The sequence below is a fragment of the Protomyctophum parallelum genome (genome assembly GCF_964188405.1).
Source record: "Protomyctophum parallelum genome assembly, chromosome: 10".
NCBI classification, from domain to species: Eukaryota; Metazoa; Chordata; class Actinopteri; order Myctophiformes; family Myctophidae; genus Protomyctophum; species Protomyctophum parallelum.
Genome location: NC_139704.1, coordinates 26,035,981 through 26,060,556, shown reverse-complemented (window position 1 = coordinate 26,060,556; position 24,576 = coordinate 26,035,981). Strand labels below are relative to the sequence as shown.

The 24,576-nt window shown below is 43.3% G+C and overlaps 1 protein-coding gene across 11 annotated transcripts in view; it reads left to right on the top strand.

The window, feature by feature from the left end:
* The window catches only part of kcnma1a (potassium large conductance calcium-activated channel, subfamily M, alpha member 1a), a 263,823-nt gene extending 239,484 nt beyond the window's left edge, over nt 1-24,339 (top strand). For 10 of the 11 annotated variants that reach the window (XM_083775287.1, XM_083775296.1, XM_083775291.1 and 7 more), the window contains 6 exons: nt 2,541-2,654; nt 9,807-9,937; nt 13,515-13,709; nt 13,929-14,047; nt 15,076-15,300; nt 19,128-19,293. In XM_083775287.1, coding sequence (XP_083631413.1) covers nt 2,541-2,654; nt 9,807-9,937; nt 13,515-13,709; nt 13,929-14,047; nt 15,076-15,300; nt 19,128-19,149 — 806 coding nt within the window. In that variant the 3' untranslated portion in view covers nt 19,150-19,293. Of the gene's footprint in view, nt 1-2,540; nt 2,655-9,806; nt 9,938-13,514; nt 13,710-13,928; nt 14,048-15,075; nt 15,301-16,733; nt 16,763-19,127 lie in introns of all 11 variants that reach the window. The other variant, XM_083775288.1, reaches the window with a different exon arrangement.
* The last annotated feature ends 237 nt before the right edge of the window (nt 24,340-24,576 follow it).

The following is a 24,576-nucleotide window of genomic DNA, read 5'->3' as shown; positions in this document are numbered from 1 at the left end:
CCCCTCCGCGTGGACGAGCTCGCCAACTTTACCGCGGAACTCCTGAGATGCTTGTTGTACAGTAGCACTGTTGTACAGTAGTACTGTACAACAGTACTGTAATGGTACCGTAACTGCTTTTGAAAGCAGCACAACAGCAGTTTTCGTTCCGTACACCTGTTTTTCCCCCAGCATGCAGCAGTCATATCTGCCGCTGTGTGCTACTGTACCAACCATAGGCATCTTGTTTACTGTGATACATTAGGAGAATCGCTTTAGAGGCAAAATATCCCAAAACCTGGCTGTCACTCCCCAGTGGGGTGTATGCGTCATCCTTTATGGACATCGAAACAAAATGATGTTTGCATTGGGAGAGAGAGCCTCGCGCTCCCCTGTTGTTGACTCAAGAGTGTCAAAGCTGGTGGGCGATTCCCGAGTTTCAATAATTGCCACAACAAGACTTGCAGTAAGATGATCTCTGCTTCGGGGGGGGGGGGGGGGGGGGGGTGTGTGTGTGTGTGTGTGTGTGTGTGTGTGTGTGTGTGTGTGTGTGTGTGTGTGTGTGTGTGTGTGTGTGTGTGTGTGTGTGTGTGTGTGTGTGTGTGTGTGTGTGTGTGTGTGTGTGTGTGTGTGTGTGTGTGTGTGTGTGTGTGTGTGTGCGTGCGCGTGATTCTGTTGTAAAGGGCGAAGGAATGTCTTTTGTACTGTAAACGGCCCGTCAAGTTTCTTGGCAGGATATCGCAGCCCCCTCCAACACACACACACACTCTCACTCACACACACAGAATGTGCAATCCTTGTAAAACTTTGTGACCTGAATATATTCCCTGCATTATGTCTCCTCGCCCCACAAGAAGTATAAGCTCACGTTTTCTTTTTTCTTTTTTTTGCTGTAGTCAGCACTAAATGATGGATGTCAAAACACGGTTGATGCATTATGCATACGGCATTACTGATTTAAGGTGTTTACTTGTCACTTTGAGGAAATGCAAAAATTGTGAAGTCATGTGAATTCATACCCCTTGTCACTTGCGCTTGTATTTCATGGATTCCCGAACCCGGCGCTATTTTCCGATAAAAGGTTTTCAGGATTCACTCCGGCGGGTTTTTATGGTAACAAAATGAACAACATATAAAATTTATATCTGCCCGTCGACGGAAGGCTGCAAATGCTAAATATGTCTCGGCTCACCCTTAAAAGCACAATAACCATACTGTTTTTTTTTTTTTTAAGACAGGTCCCCTTTTTTCTGTCAATCTGCTGTGTTTGAATGACGTGGAGAGAATAATGCATCAAGCACTAACTGAGTGAGGCCACATGCACTGTGTGTGTAAAATGGCACTGACGTACAGGTACACTAACAGGTCACATTCTGCCACTTATGATATACCAGTGGAGATTGAAGGCACTTTGGGGTTTTTTCAGGTGGTTTTGTGCGTGTGCGTGTGTGTGTGCGTGCGTGCATGCGTGCATGCGTGCATGCGTGCAAATGATTTCTGACTACTACCGCCCACGTGAGACAGCATTTGCTACTGAAATCTAAGCCTAATAATGATAATAAATGAAAACAAGAAGATTTTGTTTTATATATTATAGGCTATTCCTTTTTAAGTTTCCGTCTATGGAGTATAGGAGAGAAAAGAAAAAATAGGATTGTCAAATGATAATAAAATAATATTTATACATATACAGTACATATAGTATACACACATTCTTGAGAATTACATTATATATTTATATTAAAATGTTTATATCATAACAAAGTCTCTGTGAAAGTGGTATAGGGTATTTTCTTTTAAGGAAAACAACTCCATTTGAACCACTACTGTACAGTATATGACACAGATGAATACAGCCCTGGTAGAAAGACTGCTTTGATATGTTTTAGTGTTGGGTGGATCAGGGGGATCAGGGGTCCCCTCCCCATGCACACTTGAAAGCCTTGAACGCGTCCACGGCCCACCCATCTGACCGCTTAACACGGCAGCCAACAGGATGCCGTGTTAAGTGGTGAGATGGGTGGGCCTTGTGTAGTGTCGCCATTTAATCTGGGCCCCACTTGCAATATCCTGAGAGAGCGAGTGCATTTTCCGGCGCCAACTGCCGATAGTAGCCGAGGCCGTAGCAGGAGAGAGAGCGAGTGCATTTTCCGCTACCGGCGGCAGCAGTCCGACACCCAACCCCAGACCCTCACCCTAACCGCACAGGGAAGACACGGCTGATTTTTAACCGGAAGCGCATGTCGGGAACCACGGGTGAGTGGCCTCACGGGTGTCTAGAGCCGCGGCTGTTATCAACAGTTGGGGTGTCGGCCGCCGAACGTACCGACACTGCCGCGGAACGGAGCGGCAGTGGAGTGTCATAATCCCCCCACCTTCCCCGGAAGGTGCCGCCCCTCCCCCCGGGAACGCCGCCCGCCCACGTCTGATCGCTGCTGCCGGAGAATGCACTCGCTCCTCCTGATATCCTCACGGCCCACCGGGTTGGGAATGTATAATAGAAAATAGATGTCTAGAAAAAAATTGTTAATGTCAATATTAATGTGCTGTGGTTGTTCCAGGTTTCACGCCTCCTGGAATGGACAGGTCTTCTCCAGACAGCAGTCCAGTACATGGCTTGGTCCGGCAGGCGTCCGTCACCACCGGACTACACATCCCCATCATCACAGAGCTAGGTAAGCCAGTTTACAACTGGCCAGTTTACAACTGGCAAGACCCGAAGCTAAAATAACCTCCAGTTCAACTCATCATTACTCATTTCAGCGGCATTATAACCCAGCGTCTCGCTGCAAGGCTTGAGCACCATGCTGCTATATACCAAAAAATTCCCAAACATTTGAGTTCATTGCGGACGTTAGAATGTTACTGTGGAATTTTCGTGGTTTTCATCCTGTGATGTCAGTTTGCTTTGCCTAACTTTCAGCGGCCTTCATACACTCCTCTATGTGAACTTAGGATCAGAGTAGCCTAGTGTCGATATTATCGACTAAATGCATTATATAGCTAACTATATTATAGTTAGCTATATACTGCATTTAACCACTTTGAACCCTATAGCGGATCTATCCAGTCGCCAGACATTCAGCGAATTTAGAAGATCTAAGAGCTTGTAGATTTTTTTGCAAAGATATGTGTATAGAGCAAAACAAAATAGGCCTACTACAGATCCCTGGGGGACTTTGGTAAACTAAGTATAGGGTCTAAGTGGTTAAAATAAAAATAAAAATGCATTTTGAGGTTGTCAGTTCTATAAGATAATGCCATTCAACTTGAACAATTTTTTAGGACTAGAGTCCCATTTCCTGCAATTTGCTCACTAATTCACAAGAGAAACACAGTCTGATGGATACGGTGAGAGAGAGAGAGGTTGAGAGAGAGGAAGTGAAAGAGAGTGAAAATGCAGAGAGAGGGGGGGGGGGGGTGAGGTGAAACTGCCATGTTTGCAAAATGGGTCCATTTATTAATAACAATGGTGGTGGCTGTATTCCCGGTGGTACGAGAGGTGGGGGGACTCATGAAACTTTCAGATCTCCGAGGGGGCCGTTGCTAAAGCACCAGAGACCGCGCACTCTATCTCCCCTGACCCAATTAGAGGGCAGTGGAGCGTGAGGCCTAGCTAAGAGAGGGCCAGAGAGAGGTGAATGGACCGGACCTGACGCACCGTAATGTCTGTTGTACCGGAGCCAGACTTTAACCAGTGGTGGAAAGTAACTATGTACATTTACTTACACATGTATAGTTATGTACAATTGTGAGGTATTTGTACTTTACTTGAGTATTTCCATTTTCCAGTACTTTCACTTCTGTACTTTTACTACCACTACATGTATCTGAAAACTTTAGTTACTAGATACTTTGTAGATTTTGCTTATTATGACAAAACACACAGTAACCACTTCAGCCCTATATTTTTCGTCCGAAATATATATATATATGCGATTCGATGCGACGCAAGATTTTTATACATTTGAAGACTTGAAATGATAATGAGTACTTTAACTTTAAGTTCTTTCAGTACATTTTGATGTCAATACTTTTGTACATTTACTCAAGTACATTTTGAATTCCGGACTTTTACTTGTAACCGAGTATTTCTATATTGCAGTATTGGGACTTTTTATTGAAGTAAAAAGTGTGAGTACTTTTTCCACCACTGGGAGCCAGACTTTAACCATACAGAGAGGAGAGCTGTTCCTTACTAGACACGAGTCAGCCGTATATATCGTCGTCACTTTTAGTGTTGCTGTCGATCAGAAAGCTCTTACTGGTATCTACATAATGTTTGTGTGTTTTTTTTTCATAAATTAACCCCCTACTTGATGATGCTACGGCCTCACACAAAAGCATCGAAAGTAGCAGATCCACAAATTTCATTTGAATCCTGAAGAGTAAGAGTTTCCACCCGACAGAGACGGCATGTTTCTTTCTAACGAATGCTTCGTTATACTACAGTGTCACTCAAAGGTGGCAGAAATAGTGTGTGATTTTTTTTTAATAATAATACAAAATAATTTGAAATTTATAAAATAACTACAGTGGAGCCATTGGAACCCATTTAATGGTTTTGGCTTGTGGTACTGTGCGTGGTGGAGTTATCGGTTCCCTTCGTGTGGCTTGGTTTTAAATCACACCGTGCCTTAGAACTCCCAGAAAGCCCCATTATTACATAGCCGCTTGGTTATCATTTGATCGTATAGCTTGTACATTACGTCATGGCTTTAAAGGAGCATTCAGTAATTTGGGTGATTTGGAAAACGCCACCGTTCCCTCCTCCTATAGGAAGGAGGGAGAATAGCTGCAAGGTCTCCCCCCGAGCCTGCATCCACACCACGTAATGACTTTGTCAGTGTGTCTGCTCTACGGTGCCAGGGACCACATTACAGCGGGAACACAAACGTCAGCACCACCCTGTCTCCGTCCCGGGTGGTGCGATCGATTATGTTTCGGGGTGGCGCGTGACGCGCTCTGGTGTCGTGTATGTTTGTGGATAAGACCTTGTTTGTTTATCCCTTTATCACTTGTCTCAACCGTGACATGTTTGGTTGTCGATTTGTTTCAGAGACAGCTTTAGCAAAGTGCGTGCCCGTGCCTATACTGTACTCTGTAATCCACAGCGTGGCACTTTCACCTCAACAGACAAGCTTTTCTTTCGCCTTTGGGCCTCACAGTAACTCTGTTTGACAGGAGAGGTTTGAGTCGGCATAGCCTACAGTACTTGTTCTCAGTGTCTGGTCCGGGGACCAACCGACAGCTGGTCCAATCACCCAGAGAGCGTACCAATGGAACCAAAATGGACCCTGGAATTAAATTTGATCAATTAGCCCTTCAAACTAAGTCCCTCCCCAACCCATCCTTGTCCAATAGGCACGTTAGCAGCGAAGAAAGCTTGACCTGCATAGCAACCGTTGCTAAACTATTTGGATTGGCATTGGACAATCACTTTTTTGGGGTGGGATTTAGTGAAGGGCTAATTCAATTGTACTAGCATATCACAGGTTCACGGGTGTTTGGTTGGGAAGAAACATTAACATATCAAGGTAGTGGTACCCTTTTTTTTATTTATTCCTCCAATCCGTTTTCAATAACTACACGCCATTTCTCCCCCACTTTCTTCCACACTTGTTCTCATCGTTCCATTAGCTAAACCTGGCAAACTTCTGCCTTTGGTTTCGTTGAGTCAGGAAAAAAAAAGTGGGATCAACATTCAAATGATAACGGAGCTGGGTAAGAGAGCCGAGCCTTCGTCCTCCCATCGTCCGCTATGCTGCTCCGCCCCTCCTCACCGTCATCGGCTTGTCTTAGGGCTGGGCCATATACCACTTCAAAGTCCTTATCACCATTATGTCCTCGCTTTTGCCTTGAATGAGTTCAATGAACGTTTTTTTTTTCTCTTTTTTTTGCTGGAAATAACGGATCTATACTAGCTATTTTTGTACAATGCAGGATTAATTCGACTAATCGATTCAGTCGATTATTTAAAATAACAAAACAATATATATATTGGTTTCGATGTATTTTCGGTTAATTGCCCAGCCCTACCTTTTCTCCAACTCTCTTGCAACGATTTTTGGTATTGTTGCTGTTGCCGTTGGCTGCTTTGTTGTTGTTGTTGTTGTTGTTTCTTAGGTGGTTTATTATTATGTATTTTTTTAAATGGCATTTTCAGAGCATCGCCAGACATTTCTGATCATGCTCAGTCTGTCCTTGTGGCTCTTTTGGTAACACCGGCGCTACCCACCCAACCACCCACCCACCCACCTATCACCTCTCCACACCTCTCCATCACCATGCCTCACCCCCACCCACCTCACCACACCTCTCATCACCAGGCCTCACCCTCACCCACCCGCCCACCTACAGTACCACCTCACCACACCTCTCATCACCAGGCCTCACCCTCACCCACCCACCCACCTACAGTACCACCTCACTACACCTCTCATCACCAGGCCTCACCCTCACCCACCCACCCACCTACAGTACCGTACCTCACTACACCTCTCATCACCAGGCCTCACCCCCACCCACCCCGGTTCACTCCATACAGCCTGGCTCCGTTTGCGTCCTTGTCTCTTTGACTGACATTGTTCTGTTTCACAGCACACAGAAAGGGCTGAGAAAAAAAAGAAAAACATATATCTAAAAAAAAAAGACAACTTGAGATCAACCCTTTTTTGGGTTTGTTATTATTGTTTATTTTCAAGCACCCGGATGGATCCCTTCCGCCAGACCTTATTCCCCTCTGAAGCTTGGACGTTGTGCTGCTTTTCAAATTACGCTATAGGTCCACACTCAGAAAGCGTTCACTGTGTCTATTGTCGCTAGAAATAAGCCAAACGCAGGCTGAGGCACCACTGTTTCTCAGCGTGGGGTCTGGGGACCATCAGGGGTCCAAATGGACCCTATTTGGGTCTGTAACTGAAGCTGCGTTCAGACCTGAATATTTATATTCGCCTCGGTTCGTCCAGTTTGTGCCCGTTCGCGCAATTCTCATCTTTGCATTGACTTTGTATGTAATCGCGCCGCTCTAACCACCCAAGTCTGAACGCACCACAAGAGTGGACAAAATGGTTACAGGTCCATTTGGATCCATTTGTACACTCTCTGTGTTAAAGCTGCACTATGGAACTTTCCTCTTCTACCCCAGATTTGAACCCGGATGTTTTACCATTGATCTAATAGACCCTGCTTGCTCAGGGGATAAATTGAATCTTGACCTTCAGGTCAAAAATCATGTGACACATGACCTTTGACACAATCTAAATGTCTCACTATAAAGAGCAGGGAGTCAAACGGAGAATGAGGCATCTAGGTTTTTATAGACAGGCCCTCGGAGGAGTGCTTGGTTGTCACACCGAAGACGCTGGGATTTGATCGTTTCCAATTATGTTCCACATGTTTCCTCGCGTATATTACGTTTCTTCTTCATTCACACAGGTCATTCATTCATATGTATTCATTCCATTGTATTTGAGCTGTTAATCTCAAAGCTAAGTTATTTGAGTTGTTAATCTCGGTACATGTGTGCGATAAAAGGGTTTGCCTAAGGGTATTTTTGTCACCGGGGGTTGCATTCTATTGTATTTTAAATTTGACTTTCAGGACACAGGTAAATATTTGAGTTGTATATCTCCGAATGTGTGGCCAAACACATTTCTCTCAGATATCAAAGAAAGCTATGGAATGCAAGTTAGTTGAGTGCATGACGGTCTCACGCTAGAAACTAGCCTCTACAGAAGCCCTGAATTTTCTTACAAGCACAGAATCAACTTATACTTTGCACTTATACTATCAACTTATACTTATCAACTTCAACAATCTGCAACTGCTGTTGAAGCATTAACCTATGATTGATTCACTGCAATAGCAAGGGGCTTCTATAATGGCTAGTAATGTTGTCATTGGTTTTCTCTCCAAACATGGTTTATTATTATGTTTGTCATTTGAACTTCTCAAATGCATTTTGCACGTGATGTATATATATTATAATTATATATACCGTAGTGCAGATGAAATATGCAGTTTGTATATCCTTGCTCTGAACCTCTCAGCATTGTAGCATACTGTCACTGTCAGGCAGAAACCTCTTATCTCCATATTCTAACTTTTTGAGTTTCTTTCGTAAATTAACGCCCTAGTTGATCATACTAGTGTGACTGTCACACAAAAGCATCAAAATGAGCAGATCTGCAAGCTTTTGGAACTTGCCGATCTGCTACTTTTCCACCCGACAGAGACGTTATGCTGTTGTCACGTTAGGGCCATTAAAGTTAGTAAGTCTGTAACAATGCATCCAAATGGACCCGTCAAGGGTCCATTTGTACCCGTGTTAGGCGGGTCCTTGGAATTAAATAACTTTGCGAACCACTGATATGTAATAATGTAATAGTTTAGTCATGCATATATCTTCATATTATGGTCCGTTGAGAATATTTCATGGACAATCGAAGATGTCAGTTGTCAGAAACAAGTGAATTGGTACCGTATAGTAAAAACATCTAATGTGTGTAATTACATTAACACCATTATCCCCACATGTCAGCACCCTTCTCGTCAGTACCCACGCACCTGAGACCTTGTGTGGGCAATGATACCTTGCCAGGATACTTGCAAACAGGGCTAGGCGGCATGTCAATATTATAACCATATTGTGATATGACACTATAGATATGCTCAAAGATTTTGCATATCGTAAAATAATACTGTTAATAATAATAATAATAAAACTTTATTTGTATAGCACCTTTCATGACATGAAATGCAGCTCAAAGTGCTTTACAGAACAATGGAGAATAAAAGAAAAGCAAGGCAACGACATTAAAAAACAAGCAGTAATGCAGTACAGTGAGGACATGAAAAATAAAAAATACAAGATAAATTAAAGGCAATGTTGTAGAAGTGGGTCTTGAGCTGAGCTTTAAAAATGTCTACAGAGGCTGCCTGACGAAGGTACAGTGGGAGCTTGTTCCATGCCGACGGCCCGTAGAAGCAAAAAGCTGCTTCCCCGTATTTTTTTGTTGCCATTTTTTTGGGCAAAGCGAGCAGGCCGGCGGTGGAAGACCTTAGGGGGCGGTTTGGGACATATTTAGGCAGGCAGTCAAGTAGGTAGGAAGGTGCGAGACCATTGAGAGCTTTATAGACAAGTAAAATAATTTCAATCAAATCAATCCTAAAAACAACTGGAAGCCAGTGCAGTGATGCCAAAACTGGAGTAATATGTTCTCTCATCTTAGTTCTAGTTAAAACTCTGGCTGCTGCATTTTGGACAAGTTGTAATCTGTCAGTTGTTTTCTTAGGCAGTCCTGAAAAAAGTGCATTGCAGTAATCAAGCCGAGAAAAAACAAAGGCGTGTTGTCTCTTCCTGGTTTTAATCACTTACTGTATACCTTATTTTGTTCTTTAAACTTAAAACAAAAAAGTTAAAAATCATTTTATATGGTATACACAATATAATAAATTAATTAATAAATACATTTTCACTATTTTTGATTTTTTTTGACAAATTAAAAATAAATCTAATGTCCAAAAAAGATTGTGATATTTGATTCTTCCAAAAGACTGACTGAGAGAAAAGAACAAAATAGATATGATTCCTGCACTCTCAGGTGTGTGTGTGTGTGTGTGTGTGTGTGTGTGTGTGTGTGTGTGTGTGTGTGTGTGTGTGTGTGTGTGTGTGTGTGCGCGTGTGCGTGTGCGTGTGCGTGTGCGTGTGCGTGTGCGTGCGTGTGCATGTGCGTGCATGTGTTGGTTTGCGCGTGCTGTTAATGTGTGTTGTGTTTGGGGTCATAGTGTCCGCCTCTAAGACGAGTGTGTGTCGTTTCTCTCAGTGAACGACTCCAACGTCCAGTTCCTGGACCAGGACGATGACGACGACCCCGACACGGAGCTGTACCTCACCCAGCCCTTTGCTTGCGGGACGGCCTTCGCCGTCAGCGTGCTCGACTCCCTCATGAGCGCTGTGAGTAACAGTAAACCGCCACACACACACACTGCGCTATGCTCTAGCTCGGTGGCCTTCAACAGGGTGGTCCTCACTGTTACTACAGGTGCGTGGGTGCGTGCATGCGTGCGTATATATACTATAATTGTGTGGGCTGTTAGGGAACAGCGTGTGTTTGCCTTTGACTTAATAACATACATGTTGAACAAGCTAAGATGGAGCGTTATGAAGGTGCAGTGTGTTGTTTCGTGTTTGTTTGTTGCACTGGTTGTATCTCCAGGAGATGGAGATCATAGATACACAGATACAGAGAGATAAAGATTTACACAGATACATAGATACAGAGATTACACTGAGACAAACGGATACAGACAGCAATAACTTTGATGGGAGACAGACTGAGAAGAATCTGAGAGAAAAACGCCAGAAGGCAGAAAGTAGATGACTGTAGTGTAGAAGATGGAGGCCGTTTTGCTTTGTTTGATCACACGTTGCAAACACTACGGTATCTGCTGTAGCTTCTTTGTTGGATCAGGGGTTCTCTTTTTTACAACACTTGCGGTCAAAGTTAAAGCCAAAATTAAGCTTAATTTAAACATATAGTAAGTAGCCTTTAGCCTATAGCCTTGAATATGAATACCGTTATGTATAAGAAAATAAATTTACCATGACATTGTGTCTTATCAAAGTAGTCAAAGCTATGTTTCTCTATGCCCCCCCCCCACAGTTTGAGAACCTCTTGTTCTAGTTGATTGGTCTGTCCCTACAATGACAACACCTAATAAGAAGAAAGTACTCCAGACTAATGTGGAAGTGAGGCACAATGGGTGGACCAGGGTCAGGGTTTATGATCAAATGTTTATGATAACATTCTGTATCGACCATCGGGGGTTCTTGCTCTTTTTTATTACCAAGGTTTATGGAAGGCAAAAGTTTTACAGCTGTATCACGAATACTATTAAAGTCTAATGCCGTCTCGTGAACACCACAGATTTTAGCAGTGTGTGTAAATCAACACACCATGAAGGTAAGGTTTTTTTTTTTATATATATATATATATTTTTTAACCCATTAAGACCTGAGGCCAATTCTACAAAATGTAGTTCTCAAACTTTTTCGTGCCAAGGAACCCCAAAATGAAATGTTTTGTGCCAGGGACCCCCAGAAGAGAAGATTTGTGTTAAAAATTATATATATCAAAATGATTCACTTAACATAAAAACTTTCAAGATTATTATTAAAATAGCAGATGTACAAGCTTCACAGCACGGCACGAAGTGACTCACTGTGAGCTTGTAAATCTGCTATTTTTTTATAACCACTGTTCTACACCCTAAGCGATTTCCGAAAATCCTACTGGTATGTTAAAAGCCAAAAGCTAAATGTCGCTTTCCCTGGTTTTAACGAGTTAAACAAGGATAACGGATGCAGATGCTCTGGCGTTTTCTAAAGTAGGCAGAAGTTTGTAAAGTGGAACGCCACATCGATCACACTTCACCGCCATGCATGCTTCCGCTGACATCAAAAGGGGGAGTCTTCGTCGCAACCATTTCCCCCCCCATCTAAAGTGTCAGGGATTCGACTTTCAAGGGCCTTATTAGATCTTTTAACAAGGTAAAGCGCCGAAGTTCAACTTAATGGCACGTTATGACACGAGGGTGGGCCATAGCAGGCAAAAAAAATGAAAAAAGGAGATGTCTTTTATCTCCTGCCAGTGTCAACTCTGTATCGAGGTATATCAAAGACAGGAAAAGAACCTTCAGAACCTTTATTTCTTTTCCTACTCCCGACTTATTGCCACGGTCGGATGGAAACCTCGTATGTCCAAAAGCACATTTCTGGAAAAGAATTACCTGCGTTCCAATGGATCCATGTAGTTATATTATTTTAGTCGCAAGCACTTGTTAATTAGTTTTCAATCTCTATCTCTTAAAAAGAAGAAAAATAGAAAAAAAAAGAATAGCTGACATAAATGTATTACCAGCTGCTGCCTTATATCCCATGGCTGAGAGGTCGGCTAGAGGTAAAAAGTGTGTGGTTGCCTAGAGACGAGGCAGCCAATCAGGACGATAGGTTGTCAGTACAGCCAATGAAAAACTTCTTAGGCACTCACAAACCACTTTAGCTTGAAATATATTTTCCAAAATAGGCCATCTACAATCTTGTACTTGTATAGATTGGCTATTCTTGCTATATGTTTGTGTGGCACTGTAGTATGACGAAGTATAGGGTTTTCATTTACAGAAAACAAAAGAAGAAGAAAAAAAAGGTTCAAATACCGTCTCTTAGTCGGGTGGAAACCTCATAATTATGTCCAAAACTGTTATTTTTCAGGATTCAAATTCAAAAGCATCAAAAGTAGCAGATCCACAAGTTCGAAACTACTTGTGATGCTTTTGTGTGACACTGGAATTAACTACCTAGGAGCGTTAATTACTTTAAATAACACACAAAAAGTTAAAATTCAGAGAGGCGTCCGCATGACAGTAACGATGATGGAGATACAAGGTTTCCGCTGGAACAGACCGCTGCAACGCAATATTTCCCTGCAGTGTTGTGATGGCTCAATTCCACCAGCTCTCTCTCTCTCTCTCTGTGGATGAGGGAGAGGGGAGGGGGTGTGGCAGGGCAGGCGTCAGCTGTAGTGTGGCTGCTGGTCAGAGGTGAGGCCTGCTAATGGACAGTGCTCATCCATCATGAGACTCCCGCAGGGCTGTCAGGACAGGCTGCCCAGGGAGAGGAGCTGCCACTCTGGCCCCGGCCGCGCCGAGTGACACCGCCTGTCTCCACGATGCGGGGGAAAGGCGAGGGGCTCTGACGGGAGGGAGGGGGGATAACAGAGAGCCTGACACCCCGCGGAGCACAGCAGAAGTGTCTGGTTCACCAGAAACGGATCACACGGCGGTGCATATACTGTAGGTACAGTGGTTACTGTATGCAGTGAAGGAGAGATGTGTTGAAACGGCACTGCAAAATGTTACCCTCTTAAGCCACAAAGCAATGCTTAACCTTAAATGACCACTTCTCCATCTTCATATAACTGGTCCTCACTAATGATCATTATGGCACCTTTTTGTCTACTCAATCTGTGGCTCAGACACGCCTACCAGTGACATCATAATGAAGGCTTTCTATTTCTAGAAAGTTGGCATGCTATAATTATTTTATAAATGACATGTTGTTTGAAATGACCAACCGATGATGTCACTCTTAATTGGGTTTCTGAACTGTCCAGTGTCCACATCCCTCCTCTGAGACACCGACCATATTATTATTACCATATTATAATTTATTATAAAGGGCGCGGTCACATAGAGGTGCTAGAAACATATCACCGGCAAAACCATTGTTCCCCGGTACAGCACATCTAGCATGCACTCCTGATTGTGTAGATTCTCTATCTCTTAAAAGGTTTTTAATATCCTTTTTTGAAAACCTTTTTTGTTGTTGGAAACTCGCGACACATAAGAATGGTTCCATTGTTAGGGAAACGTTGGTCTAGATAGCAACCTGTGTCATCTCCCCTCAACGTGCCACCTTTCTCCTCCTTTCTCCTTGTGACTATAAAGGCATTTTTTCTCTCTCATCTCCCCAGACATACTTCAACGATAATATCCTCACCCTGATTCGCACGCTGGTCACAGGGGGCGCCACCCCCGAGCTGGAGGCCCTGTTGGCTGAAGAGAACGCTCTCAGGGGGGGCTACAGCACGCCGCAGACCCTGGCCAACCGAGACCGCTGTCGTGTGGCCCAGCTGGCGCTCTACGACGGGCCCTTCGCAGACTTGGGGGTAAGTGGCAGCTGCTTCCTGTTTGTGCAGCACCGAGCCATGTTTATGTTACTCTATTGCATATTCCTCACCTTGAATATTTACAGATAGACATTTTAATGTACTGTTCAATTTCAAAATGAGTATTGCACTGTCCGGCTGTCATCTTGAGTTGCATAGCTATACTAGCTATACACCAGGCACACACTAACGCTGTTTTTCTGTTCCACTGGGTTTCAGGATGGCGGATGCTACGGGGATTTGTTCTGTAAAGCGCTGAAGACTTACAACATGCTGTGTTTCGGCATCTACAGACTAAGAGATGCTCACATGACTGTGCCGAGCGGGTGCACAAAGAGGTAGGTTCAGTACAACAGCCCTACTCACCAACACACTTTACAAGAACGTGTAAGTGACATATACATATACCGCTATGCAGCATGTAAGTGACAAGTAAATGAGAAATATACAAGTTCCCGGATACAAGTGGCCAAAATGAGTTTTCTCACGCTATTGGATGGGTGAGAAGTTCAGTCACCCGGGAGGGAGTCTCAGAGTAGAGCCACTGCTCCTTTACGTGGAAAGGAGACAGTTATTTCGGATGCCTCATGAGCGTCTCCCTAGGGGAACGAAGACCAAGAAACCACGGGGCAGACGAAGGACCAGATGGGGGTGTGGGGGATTGTATCTCCATCGTCTCTATCTATGAACGCCTCGGTATCGCCAGGGAACGTGACGTCTGGGATTCCCTGCTGGAACTGTACGAAATGGTTTAGTTTGGTTCCATTTGTACAGTCAAGTTTGGTTCCATTTTGTACATGCCTGAAGAAGGCCGAAACGTTGCTATGACTTATTTAAATACAACTCTTGAACCAGCAAGTGGCGGTGTGCGGGTCTCTCCTCCTTCTCCATACGTTTGCTGCTCTGCTAGGACCTACGTATACGCACCTACTGAAAATTAAACCGGGTGTGCGGAAGTCATCTCTCTACAGTCAAGAGTTAAAATGACCAGATCTCACAGAGTACAGTAGATGCTCGTAAACCCATCCCACACAGTCCTTAAAAATAAAATAAAAAACGGTTGAGAAACACTGATCTGTACGCTATTCTCTGCCTAATGGCCCGAGCGAACTTTGTTGAACTAACTTTGAACTAACTACATTGTGTGTGTGTGTGTGTGTGTGTGTGTGTGTGTGTGTGTGTGTGTGTGTGTGTGTGTGTGTGTGTGTGTGTGTGTGTGTGTGTGTGTGTGTGTGTGTGTGTGTGTGTGTGTGTGTGTGTGTGTGTGTGTGTGTGTGTGTGTGTGTGTGTGTGTGTGTGTGTGTGTGTGCGTGCGTGCGTGCGTGCGTGCGTGCGTGCGTGCGCGTTCATGCGTGTGTGGCGAAAGGTACGTGATCACCAACCCACCGTACGAGTTTGAGCTGGTGCCGACGGACCTGATCTTCTGCCTCATGCAGTTTGACCACAACGCTGGCCAGTCCCGGGCCAGTCTGTCGCACTCCTCCCACTCCTCCCATTCCTCCAGCAAAAAGAGCTCCTCCGTCCACTCCATCCCCCCCACCAACCGGCAGAACCGCAGCAGTAAGAGCCGGGAGTCTCGCGACAAACAGAAGTATGTAACTGTGTACGCAGTGGTGTGCGTGTGTGTGTATCTCTGATGATTTTTGTTTTGCTGCGTGTGTACTGTTTGTGGACTGTAGTCAACACGTGTGTGTGTGTGTGTGTGTGTGTGTGTGTGAGTGTGAGTGTGAGTGTGAGTGTGAGTGTGAGTGTGAGTGTGAGTGTGAGTGTGAGTGTGAGTGTGAGTGTGAGTGTGAGTGTGAGTGTGAGTGTGAGTGTGAGTGTGAGTGTGTTCTGTGTGTGTTTGTTACGTGTGCATCAGTGTCCATCGTTTCTGCATTTTTCTCCATCCTCACCTTGCATGTGGTCCAGGCTGTCATGGCAACGCTACCATAGTGACCATCAACGCATTCACACACAGAGTGGAAACATACATAGTTGAGCACAGCCATAATACAGTAGCTGGAAACAAATCCACAATAATAAAGCAAAAATTAATGATTTATCTACCACAGGCTATTTTTGTTATTTTTGCCTACACGCCCAAAATAGGGACACTGATAGTGTAAAAACGTACCTGTGCGGGTTTACAGGTTATAATGAACACTCAGGGTTTTACAGTGTGCGTTCAATAGGTATAATTATACACTGAAGTTTTCTCTGTTTTAATATTCCCATCATTTGCGTCCAACACGTTGTTTTTGTGGTTGTTGTTGAACGTGTCGTTGACTTACCATTTTTGTACTCTAAATACTTGATTCGTGACAATAGAAACATAGTCATGTATTGTGGTTTGATTGTATTTATTATAGCTGTTTAGCCTGTCTATGATTAAGTTGATTAGCTGACTGACACTCATAAGCCCATCTCTCATGAGCACTGTTGATGTTTTGTTATCCATGGTGCATATATGTGTACTGCTTTACTGCATGTCCCATGTTAGTAAGCTATCGTTTCCTGTTTCCTTTTTATATATTTTTGCAGAAGACAAGAGTTAGAATTCAAATTTGGTCAAATATTTTTGACTCAAATACTCCCACAGTAATTACTCCTCCCCCTAAAAAAAAGGATTCATTTTGAAATTTTCAGGTTATACCTACCAGGTGAACAAAGCCTGATTTATACTTTGTTGTACGGAAAATTGCCGAAACAACAATCTCATAATGCTTCGCTTGTAGATTCGGCTATTTTCCATCGTGGAACGGAGCATAAATTTGGCGTAATGCAGCGCAAGGCAAAAGCATTTAGCTAATGTTAAGTTATTTATTAAAGAAAAGCATGCAGATTTGTTACAATCATGCTGTCACACTCAGAGGAATGACTAATCGATGAATGCTGAATGGATACATCTTAAAATATGTAAAGACGTATAACATTAATCTTAGACAGTCTTCACAGTATATGTCACGTTTTGTTATCTGCTTCATACAGTGTACAGTAAATACCACTTAACTTACAGTAGATTACTTACCTCTCTTTCTGAAGTGCAACAAGGATGAATAGAATGAGCCAAGGTACGCCAAATTAACGATTCTGCATGACTTAGCAACCTTTTACACAGGGGTTACAGTCATAACCATGTCCTCTCGTGGAGATTGTTATGACCAGGGGAGTTTTCCTTTCTGTTCTGATCTTGTTGGTGAATATTTGTTTTCTTGAGATTCTATGTAAAAGATATATATATATATATATATATATATATATATATATAAAATCATTATTCTAATATGATTATCATGCCTCAGTTTAAGTTTTGCTTTCGTCTGGAAAGCAAAACGTGTGCCGCTGCCTCCACCTATACCTTCCTGTCAGTCATAGTCACTCTGCATGAGGTTGAAACCTCCGGTCAGTCATAGTCACTCTGCATGAGGTTGAAACCTGCTCATCTTCCTGTGCTGTTTGACCTCAAAGACTTCCTCACTGGACATTATTTACCTTTGATTTTCTTTCTTTCAGGCAGATCGATCCCCTCTTATGGCTGAATACTTTCTTCCAATCTTTTATTTAAAAATGATTTTCATCATACCTTTTATTTATTTATTATGATTTTTCCTTTCTTGGTTTATTATTATTTATTCCAAGCTGATAATGGTTTGCATTGTGTGAGAGGTCTGTGTGTTTGCATATGTTTTTTCCTATTATTGAATGCTATACCTGATGACTTTTGATGTCATTATTTTCTATGCTGTTATGGTTCAGTATAGCCCAGGGGTTTCCACAAACTCTACCATGCCACGGACCCCTATAGCCAGAGCCATAACCCCCCCCCCCCCATTGCAAAATGGCTTCAAAAATAAAATAGTGAAATGTAGAAGCTCCCCAAAACAGGGACACCAGGTTGAAAGTGTTTAAATAGTCACAACATGAACAAACACACACGCTTGCACGCACGCACGCACACGCACGCACACACGCACGCACGCACACACGCACACACACACACACACACACACACACACACACACACACACACACACACACACACACACACACACACACACACACGTGCACACGTACACACACACACACCTGAATTACAGTTAAGTTCAAGTGAAAATGTTATATATCGGGTCCAAAACTGTAACAAAAGTAGCAGATCTACAGCGTCGCATTTTGAGCTTGCGGATCTGCTACTTTTGATGCTTTTGTGTGACACTAGTATGATCAAGTAGGGGCGTTAAAATATGGAGATAAGAGGTTTCTGCAGCAAACAGCAACGGTATAACAAACTGGTATATAACCCACCCCCCCCCCCCCCCCCACCACCACCACCATCCTGGCGCTCGCCGCAGAGGCTCGTTACCGCCTTGGCATCGGCACAAACCTCGGAGCCAAGAGGCTTTGTTATCACAGTGAAGGATGAGCAGACTGCAGGCTCAGTAGATCACACCTGGCATATAGGTCAGGCTCCTTCAAAGACCTCCAGTGCAGCCAAATCGCTCACTCCTCCCTTCACATAACTTTCCACAAAGTCTGTCCAAGCCGTTGCCATATCAGTCTCGGCAGGAAAGAAGTGGGAGGTGTGACAAATTTAGAGCCTAAATTGAAGATGGAGGGGGTATGCCTGCGAGCACCCGCTCTCATAGCCCTGCGTGCCTGATATGGTGGTTTGAGGCGACATGGCTAACTTTCACAGCAGCAGCAGCAGCGACACTCTGAGAGAGCGATGGCAGACATCTTGCTTCACCTCAGGCACTATTCCACACATCAAATGCCTGCACTGTAACACACGGCCCCCACAGCCTTATGCTCGCTGACATTCACGATTTCACGTAGACACGCGCACACACACACGCATGCGCGCGCACACACACCCCCATGAACACAAACACACATTGGAGGTTTTGACTTTGAGGCGTTCAAACTAGAAAAATCTGATTTACAACTTCAGCCAAAAGGAAGGACATCTAGGATGACATTTGTGGATGCTGTGAAATGCTGGAAGACAATTTACAAACTTCTTATGGCTGACATCTACCTTCTCCTCGCCAGAGACTAAATCAGTCATTTCAAACCCTTTCCTGTCAAGGACCCCCAAATGTATATATATTTGCCCCAATCGGTCCCCCTGCTCCCCCATCAGGAAATGGCACTGTACATACAGTATCAGGTTATTAGTTATTTGAAGCAAACTACTGCATAGTTTTTTTTTTTGAATGAAAGTCGTCAGCTTTTATCTACTTAGACTATTATATAGCAATGAATATACCCTGGTATTATAAAAAATGTCACAATGCAAATTATGCATAATTTACCCTACTATACTGTATATGCTGTGTGCCTAGGCTACTGCTTTTAAACTGAGGCGGCAACATTGTGAACAATTCCACAAATGAGCTGTCTGAAACTTGAACGTCTGTCTCTTGTCTTGCTTTGCAGAAAAGAAATGGTTTACAGATGAAGCAGAAAATTCATATCCACGGAACATTCAGATAAAGCCCATGAGCACTCACATGGCCAACCAAGTCAACCAGTACAAATCCACCAGTAGTCTGATTCCACCGATCAGAGAAGTTGAAGACGAATGCTGAACAACCAGGCCTGACCGCAGGAACTCATGAGACATTCTGGAGGCTCTGTCAAAAGAGATGGCAAGAAGACGTTATCATGATGATGATTGAAGACTGACATAATTTCTCCTCACTCATTCTTAAGGGTTGAACAGGAACACAAACTGGAAGGGACCTCCTTTATGTGTATACCTTTAAATGTTACTTCCACACTCTCAGACATTTTTTTTTGTTTGTTTTTGTTTTATTTATTAATGTATCCATATGTACATAATGACAATCAAAAATAAGGATTGTACAGCCCCCTCGCCTCTAGCACTTTTTGGAATTGTTTAAAAGAGTTGAGAAAAGAAAAAAAAAAGAAGAAAGAAGAAGAAGTAGAAACAAACAAACAAAAAACAACGACACCATTTTCAGTAACAGTACTTCCTGTAATTCTTTGCAATAGTTGACCTGTTTGTGTGACCAGACTCCAGGGGGCTTGGAGGATGGAGGGTCCCGGGAATACAACTGATCACATCATCTCCCAAAGATCCCCCCCCCCCCCCGATGCTGTCATCTCACACCAGCTGGGCTCGCGGAGCTCACGCCCTCCTGTCTGCTTCTGTTCTATTTGCACTAAAACTGATCAAGTTCCTTTTTCTTTCTTCGTCTTTTGGACAAAAAGAAAAGTAAAGAAAAAAAAGATAACAACCACTTGAAGCATCAGACCAGATCCCCCACCCACCCCCCACTACACCCCCCTTCCTCCGAAAACCTCTCTGAAAGTGTCTGCTTCTGAACGCGGTTGAAGGTGTGCGTGCGTGCGTGCGTTTGTGCGTGCGTGCGTGCGCTGCGTCGATACCGGGAGGGCATGCTGTCTTTGCTACTGGAAGTGGAACATCGTGCCATTGCTTAAAAGGTGTGACGAACATCGATCGCGCTGCTTGAACAACCGACCGAGTGAGAGTGCATCATTCCAGCCCCTCTGCACAGCAAAAAATCACATGGTAAAAAAAAAAAAAACCTGCATTTGTGACGCTATAGATGATGCGCCGCAGCGTTTTTTGGTACATGTATTGTACGCACCTCCAGCCCTTTGTTCCGCTCATGACGTCATACGGAATCGTCGGATCTGTGACTGTCTCAAGCTCCTATCGCATGGTATGTGCCTGAACCCCACCCACCCCGCCCCCTACCTTAACAAAATAATAGTGCAGTCGATGTACTTCATCTGAATACGTGAGAGTTTGGAGGGGGGGAGACTTAACGCGCTTGTGCATCGCAGCCGTACGTACATCCCTTCTGGTGTTGCGCTGATAATGCCGTCATCATGCACCCGTGTGTGTGCGTGCTTGCGTGAGCGTGTGCGTGATGGTGCGCCTTCCGGCGGGAACAGCTTGTGGGATCAAGGCTCTAACACAAAGGCCACGGAGGAACAACAACAAGTGTAGTCTCTGGGCTTTGGATCTACGACATACTACACTAATGCAATTGACACAAAATCCCCAACTATGATTGTGCAGCACTAATGAGAGCAAGCAGCCGTGTGGCCACACTGAAGACAGAAATGGGACATTCAAATTGTCTTGTCAGAATGTGTTGTCTATTAAAAAAAAAAAAAAAGAAAAAAAAAGATTTAATACCTTTGCCCTAAGCTAGAAAATGCCACATATCGCATAAGCGTGGGCATCATGGGTTCCTCCTTTGACTGGAGACACTGCCTGGCACAGGGTTGGCACAGAGGCAGCAAAGGGCTTGGATGTTCTCTGTTGCCGACCTAAGATGTCGCACAAGCCTCAAATGCTGCTGCTTGCTGCTCCAGCGTTCTGCCCCATTTGCGTGGGGTGGACAGACAAGCTCAATCATAGTTGGAAGGAAATGGGGTCATGTATGTCATGGGCCGGGATTAAGAACACTGTGTTCAAATCTGTGTTCTTCATGTTGGCCTGCAAAGACATGAGTGTTGTTTTGTTTTTGTTTTTTGTTTTGCTTTCCATAATGTCAAGGCACTGTTAGATCCAAATGCAACTGTGAGCGTGATGACGGCTTTTGGAGGTAAGGCAAGGGCCTGGCTTGTTCTAATGAAAAATATCAACGTGGAATTTATACATATAAACATGATTATTTTGTATCCATAAGCATAATCATTTTATACTTATTTTTATACAGTGACCCAGTGAAAAGTGCTATAGTAAGAAAAGGAGAAAAAAGAGAGAAATAAGTCCATTAATGTCACCTGCACATGGAAGGATTCTGTGTTTTAAATAATATCCCAATCTGCACTGCATCATAACATACTGAAATAAATTTGTAAAACCCCCCCCCCCCTCAACAAATGGCATCGTTCTGGAGACGATAATGCTAATTGCATTGTGACAGCCCTTGTCTTAGCACAGCACAGCTTGTCTCTGTTGAGTGGTTTGTAGAAGTACTTTAGACAAGGCTCAATCTGGAGGCGTTGGGCTGCCCGGATGAACCATTCATCAACGTCAGTATCTATTACTAAAGCATCCCTCGTCGGAGAAAAAAAAACACACGCAGGAATGAAGACACAGTAGGTGCAGCTGAAAGAAGTCTATTTGATATCACAGTGGGTGTTGGTGTGTGCGCACAGATGGAGAGCAGGTCAGAGTATTCATGCTAACTTCATCCTTAAAAAGACAACTCTGTCTGCTCTCAGTCAAGCTACGACTGAATGAACTTCATTAGTGACGTCTTGACCTAAATTAGGTCCCCAGCGAGGGAGGAGAGTGTTCTGGCGTGAGCAGCAAACATAGCGTCACTATATGCGCTCATTTTCTCCTTTAAATATTGCATTGCAAAGATGTAAATCATGTAACCAGGAGACAGTTTAGCCAAGAGGGGGGGGGGGGGGGGGTATTTCTAAAGAAACACTTTTGGAAAGGGGGATAGAAGCTAATATTGTGCTAGAAATTGTTGTGTAGTGACAGTAGTCTGGAGCTCAAGGGTAGTGAGGGTAGCTTGGGCCTCCAGGTTAGCAGGGGTAGTGTAGGGCTGGATCAGGGTCGGTTTGGGGCTCAGGGGCAGCTGCGCAGCGGGCAGGAGGAAGCACGACTTATTGGGGCTTTGGTACAAAGGCCACGGACAAAATGACCTGAGCTTTACGATGTGTGTCTATTGGGTGTGGTGGACTTTAATATACCGCAGCATCACACACATTGTCCTGAAGTGAACTTTTCAACTGTGATTACATTGTTGTCACACTTTGTAGCAAATAGATTTCTTTTGAGAAAATATGTGAGTAAAATGTATGTATAATTGGGTTTTTGATGGCATAATTTTCTCTCGCCTGAATAATAATTATAACAATAAGGAATTATTAATATTTGATACTGGCTATGACTCATTCTACATTGAATTGACAAACTGATTGTTTTGTTTGGGGGGAAAAAAGGAAGAACGAAAAAAAGACGAGAAACATGTATTTTGACATTTTAAGATGCTATCATGGATTCATATATAACATGAAAACTACTGAAGTATGTGACACATGGAAAATGCAGGTATAATTTGGCGTGGTTTATCAGCCACCATAAAGATGGAGGGTAACACCAATTCAGCAAGGTTATAGAAACTGAGAACATCCTTAATTTTAGTGTTCTTTTAAATTTGTTTTATTACAGGGTTTACATTCCATTTTGTCAGCTCTCGTCATTATATGTTACCATAATAATAATAATATACATCATGTTATTATACAAGGAAAACTGTCACACACTGCTTATTTGTATTCATAGGTACTTAAATTCAGCATTCTTCCGAAGTCAGAACTGCATTCTTGGGCAAACGGAAATTCACAGAACGCCTCACCAATACATAAATAATAATCCATGTCATTTGCGTGACTTTGCTACCTGTGCTCTCATTCTCTCTCCAAACACCATATCAAAATGTTCTTTTTTTTCTAATCGATGTTTTAAGTCGTTGCAATGTACACCTCTAAAGTCCCTTTTAGAGTGTATTTTGAAGTGCCATGAAAGGTGTTTAAAATGGAACAAAGCATCCTTCAGTCATTCAGTCAGTTGGTCTGTGATACGGGCTGCGAGTCCCCGACCGGTTCCTCAGAGGAACCGTCCGGTCTAAATCTAGTGAAGAGAACGGCGTCTTTGCACTGACATGGAGAACATCCAAGCCAATCAATGCCTCCATGTCAGTCCAGTGTGCCAGGCAGTGCAAACGGTCAAAGGAGTGGACCCATTATATGAGTAAGACCCACCACTACAGCGAAAAGTGGCATTCAGGAGAGGCTAGAAGGGGTACGGTATGAACCGTAGTGTACCTCGGCTCCTTCTCATCATGCATATCCTAGGTCAGTTTTAGATGTGTGTCGTACGTACTGACTGTTGGGGAGGGGGGTGATACGTTTCTAGATACAGGGTCATAGATTACTAGGACTCTGTTGTTTGTGTATTAAGATATGGATGACTGAAAGATGCAAAAAAAAAAAAAAAAACTTGGGTCGTGGGTTACGGGGGTCCCGGGGGGGGGGGGGGGGTCCACGGCCACTGGAGTGTTCTTGTCCACTTGACGAAGAAGTGAATACTCTTGAAGCGTCATGCGTTACTGTTATAGTATCTTGCATTATTTTTGGTAATCTATTTTCTTGCTGTAAAGGACGGATATAATAACTTATTTGCTGGGAGATGTGCTAGATGTTAATAGAATATATGATACTCTTGGGGGGTATGGGAGGGATTTAAGTCTTAACACTTTGAAATTGCATTTGGCATTTTTTTATGTCAAATTTCTTTTTTCTTTTGGAGAAAAACTAAAACTTTTATTATTCTGCCTATCAGTTCAAGAAGAATTCAGGACATTGCTTCACATATCATATTTGTTGGCACATCGTCACTGCAGGAAACGGGAGTTTTGACATAGCAGTCTAATTTTGTTTGGATTTGTCGAAGATATAACAGATAAATGGATTATTTGATGGTGCTGAGTTGATCTACTTGACTCTGTCAAATATAATCTGCTGATAAATATACTGTCTTGTACAAAAAGTTGTACATAGATTGTACATGGTTTCTTTTTGTATTTTCTCAAATTAAAATGGATGTATTTGTGTTCTAAAACTGAAAAAAGTGTCTCTTCCTTTTGTTCTGACTGTCTGTCAAAATCGTTGTGATTTTACAAATCCCTTTGGGCTTTAATTTATTTCAATGATTTATATCGAAAGTGTAAGTACATGCCTACTACTACAGTAGATCACATGTCTATGTGGTATTGATTATCCCCGGGGCAGAGAACTCTTATGTGATACAGGACAAACGAGTGATAGGCCTACTGGAGGGGGCGGGGGGGAAGAAAAGCAG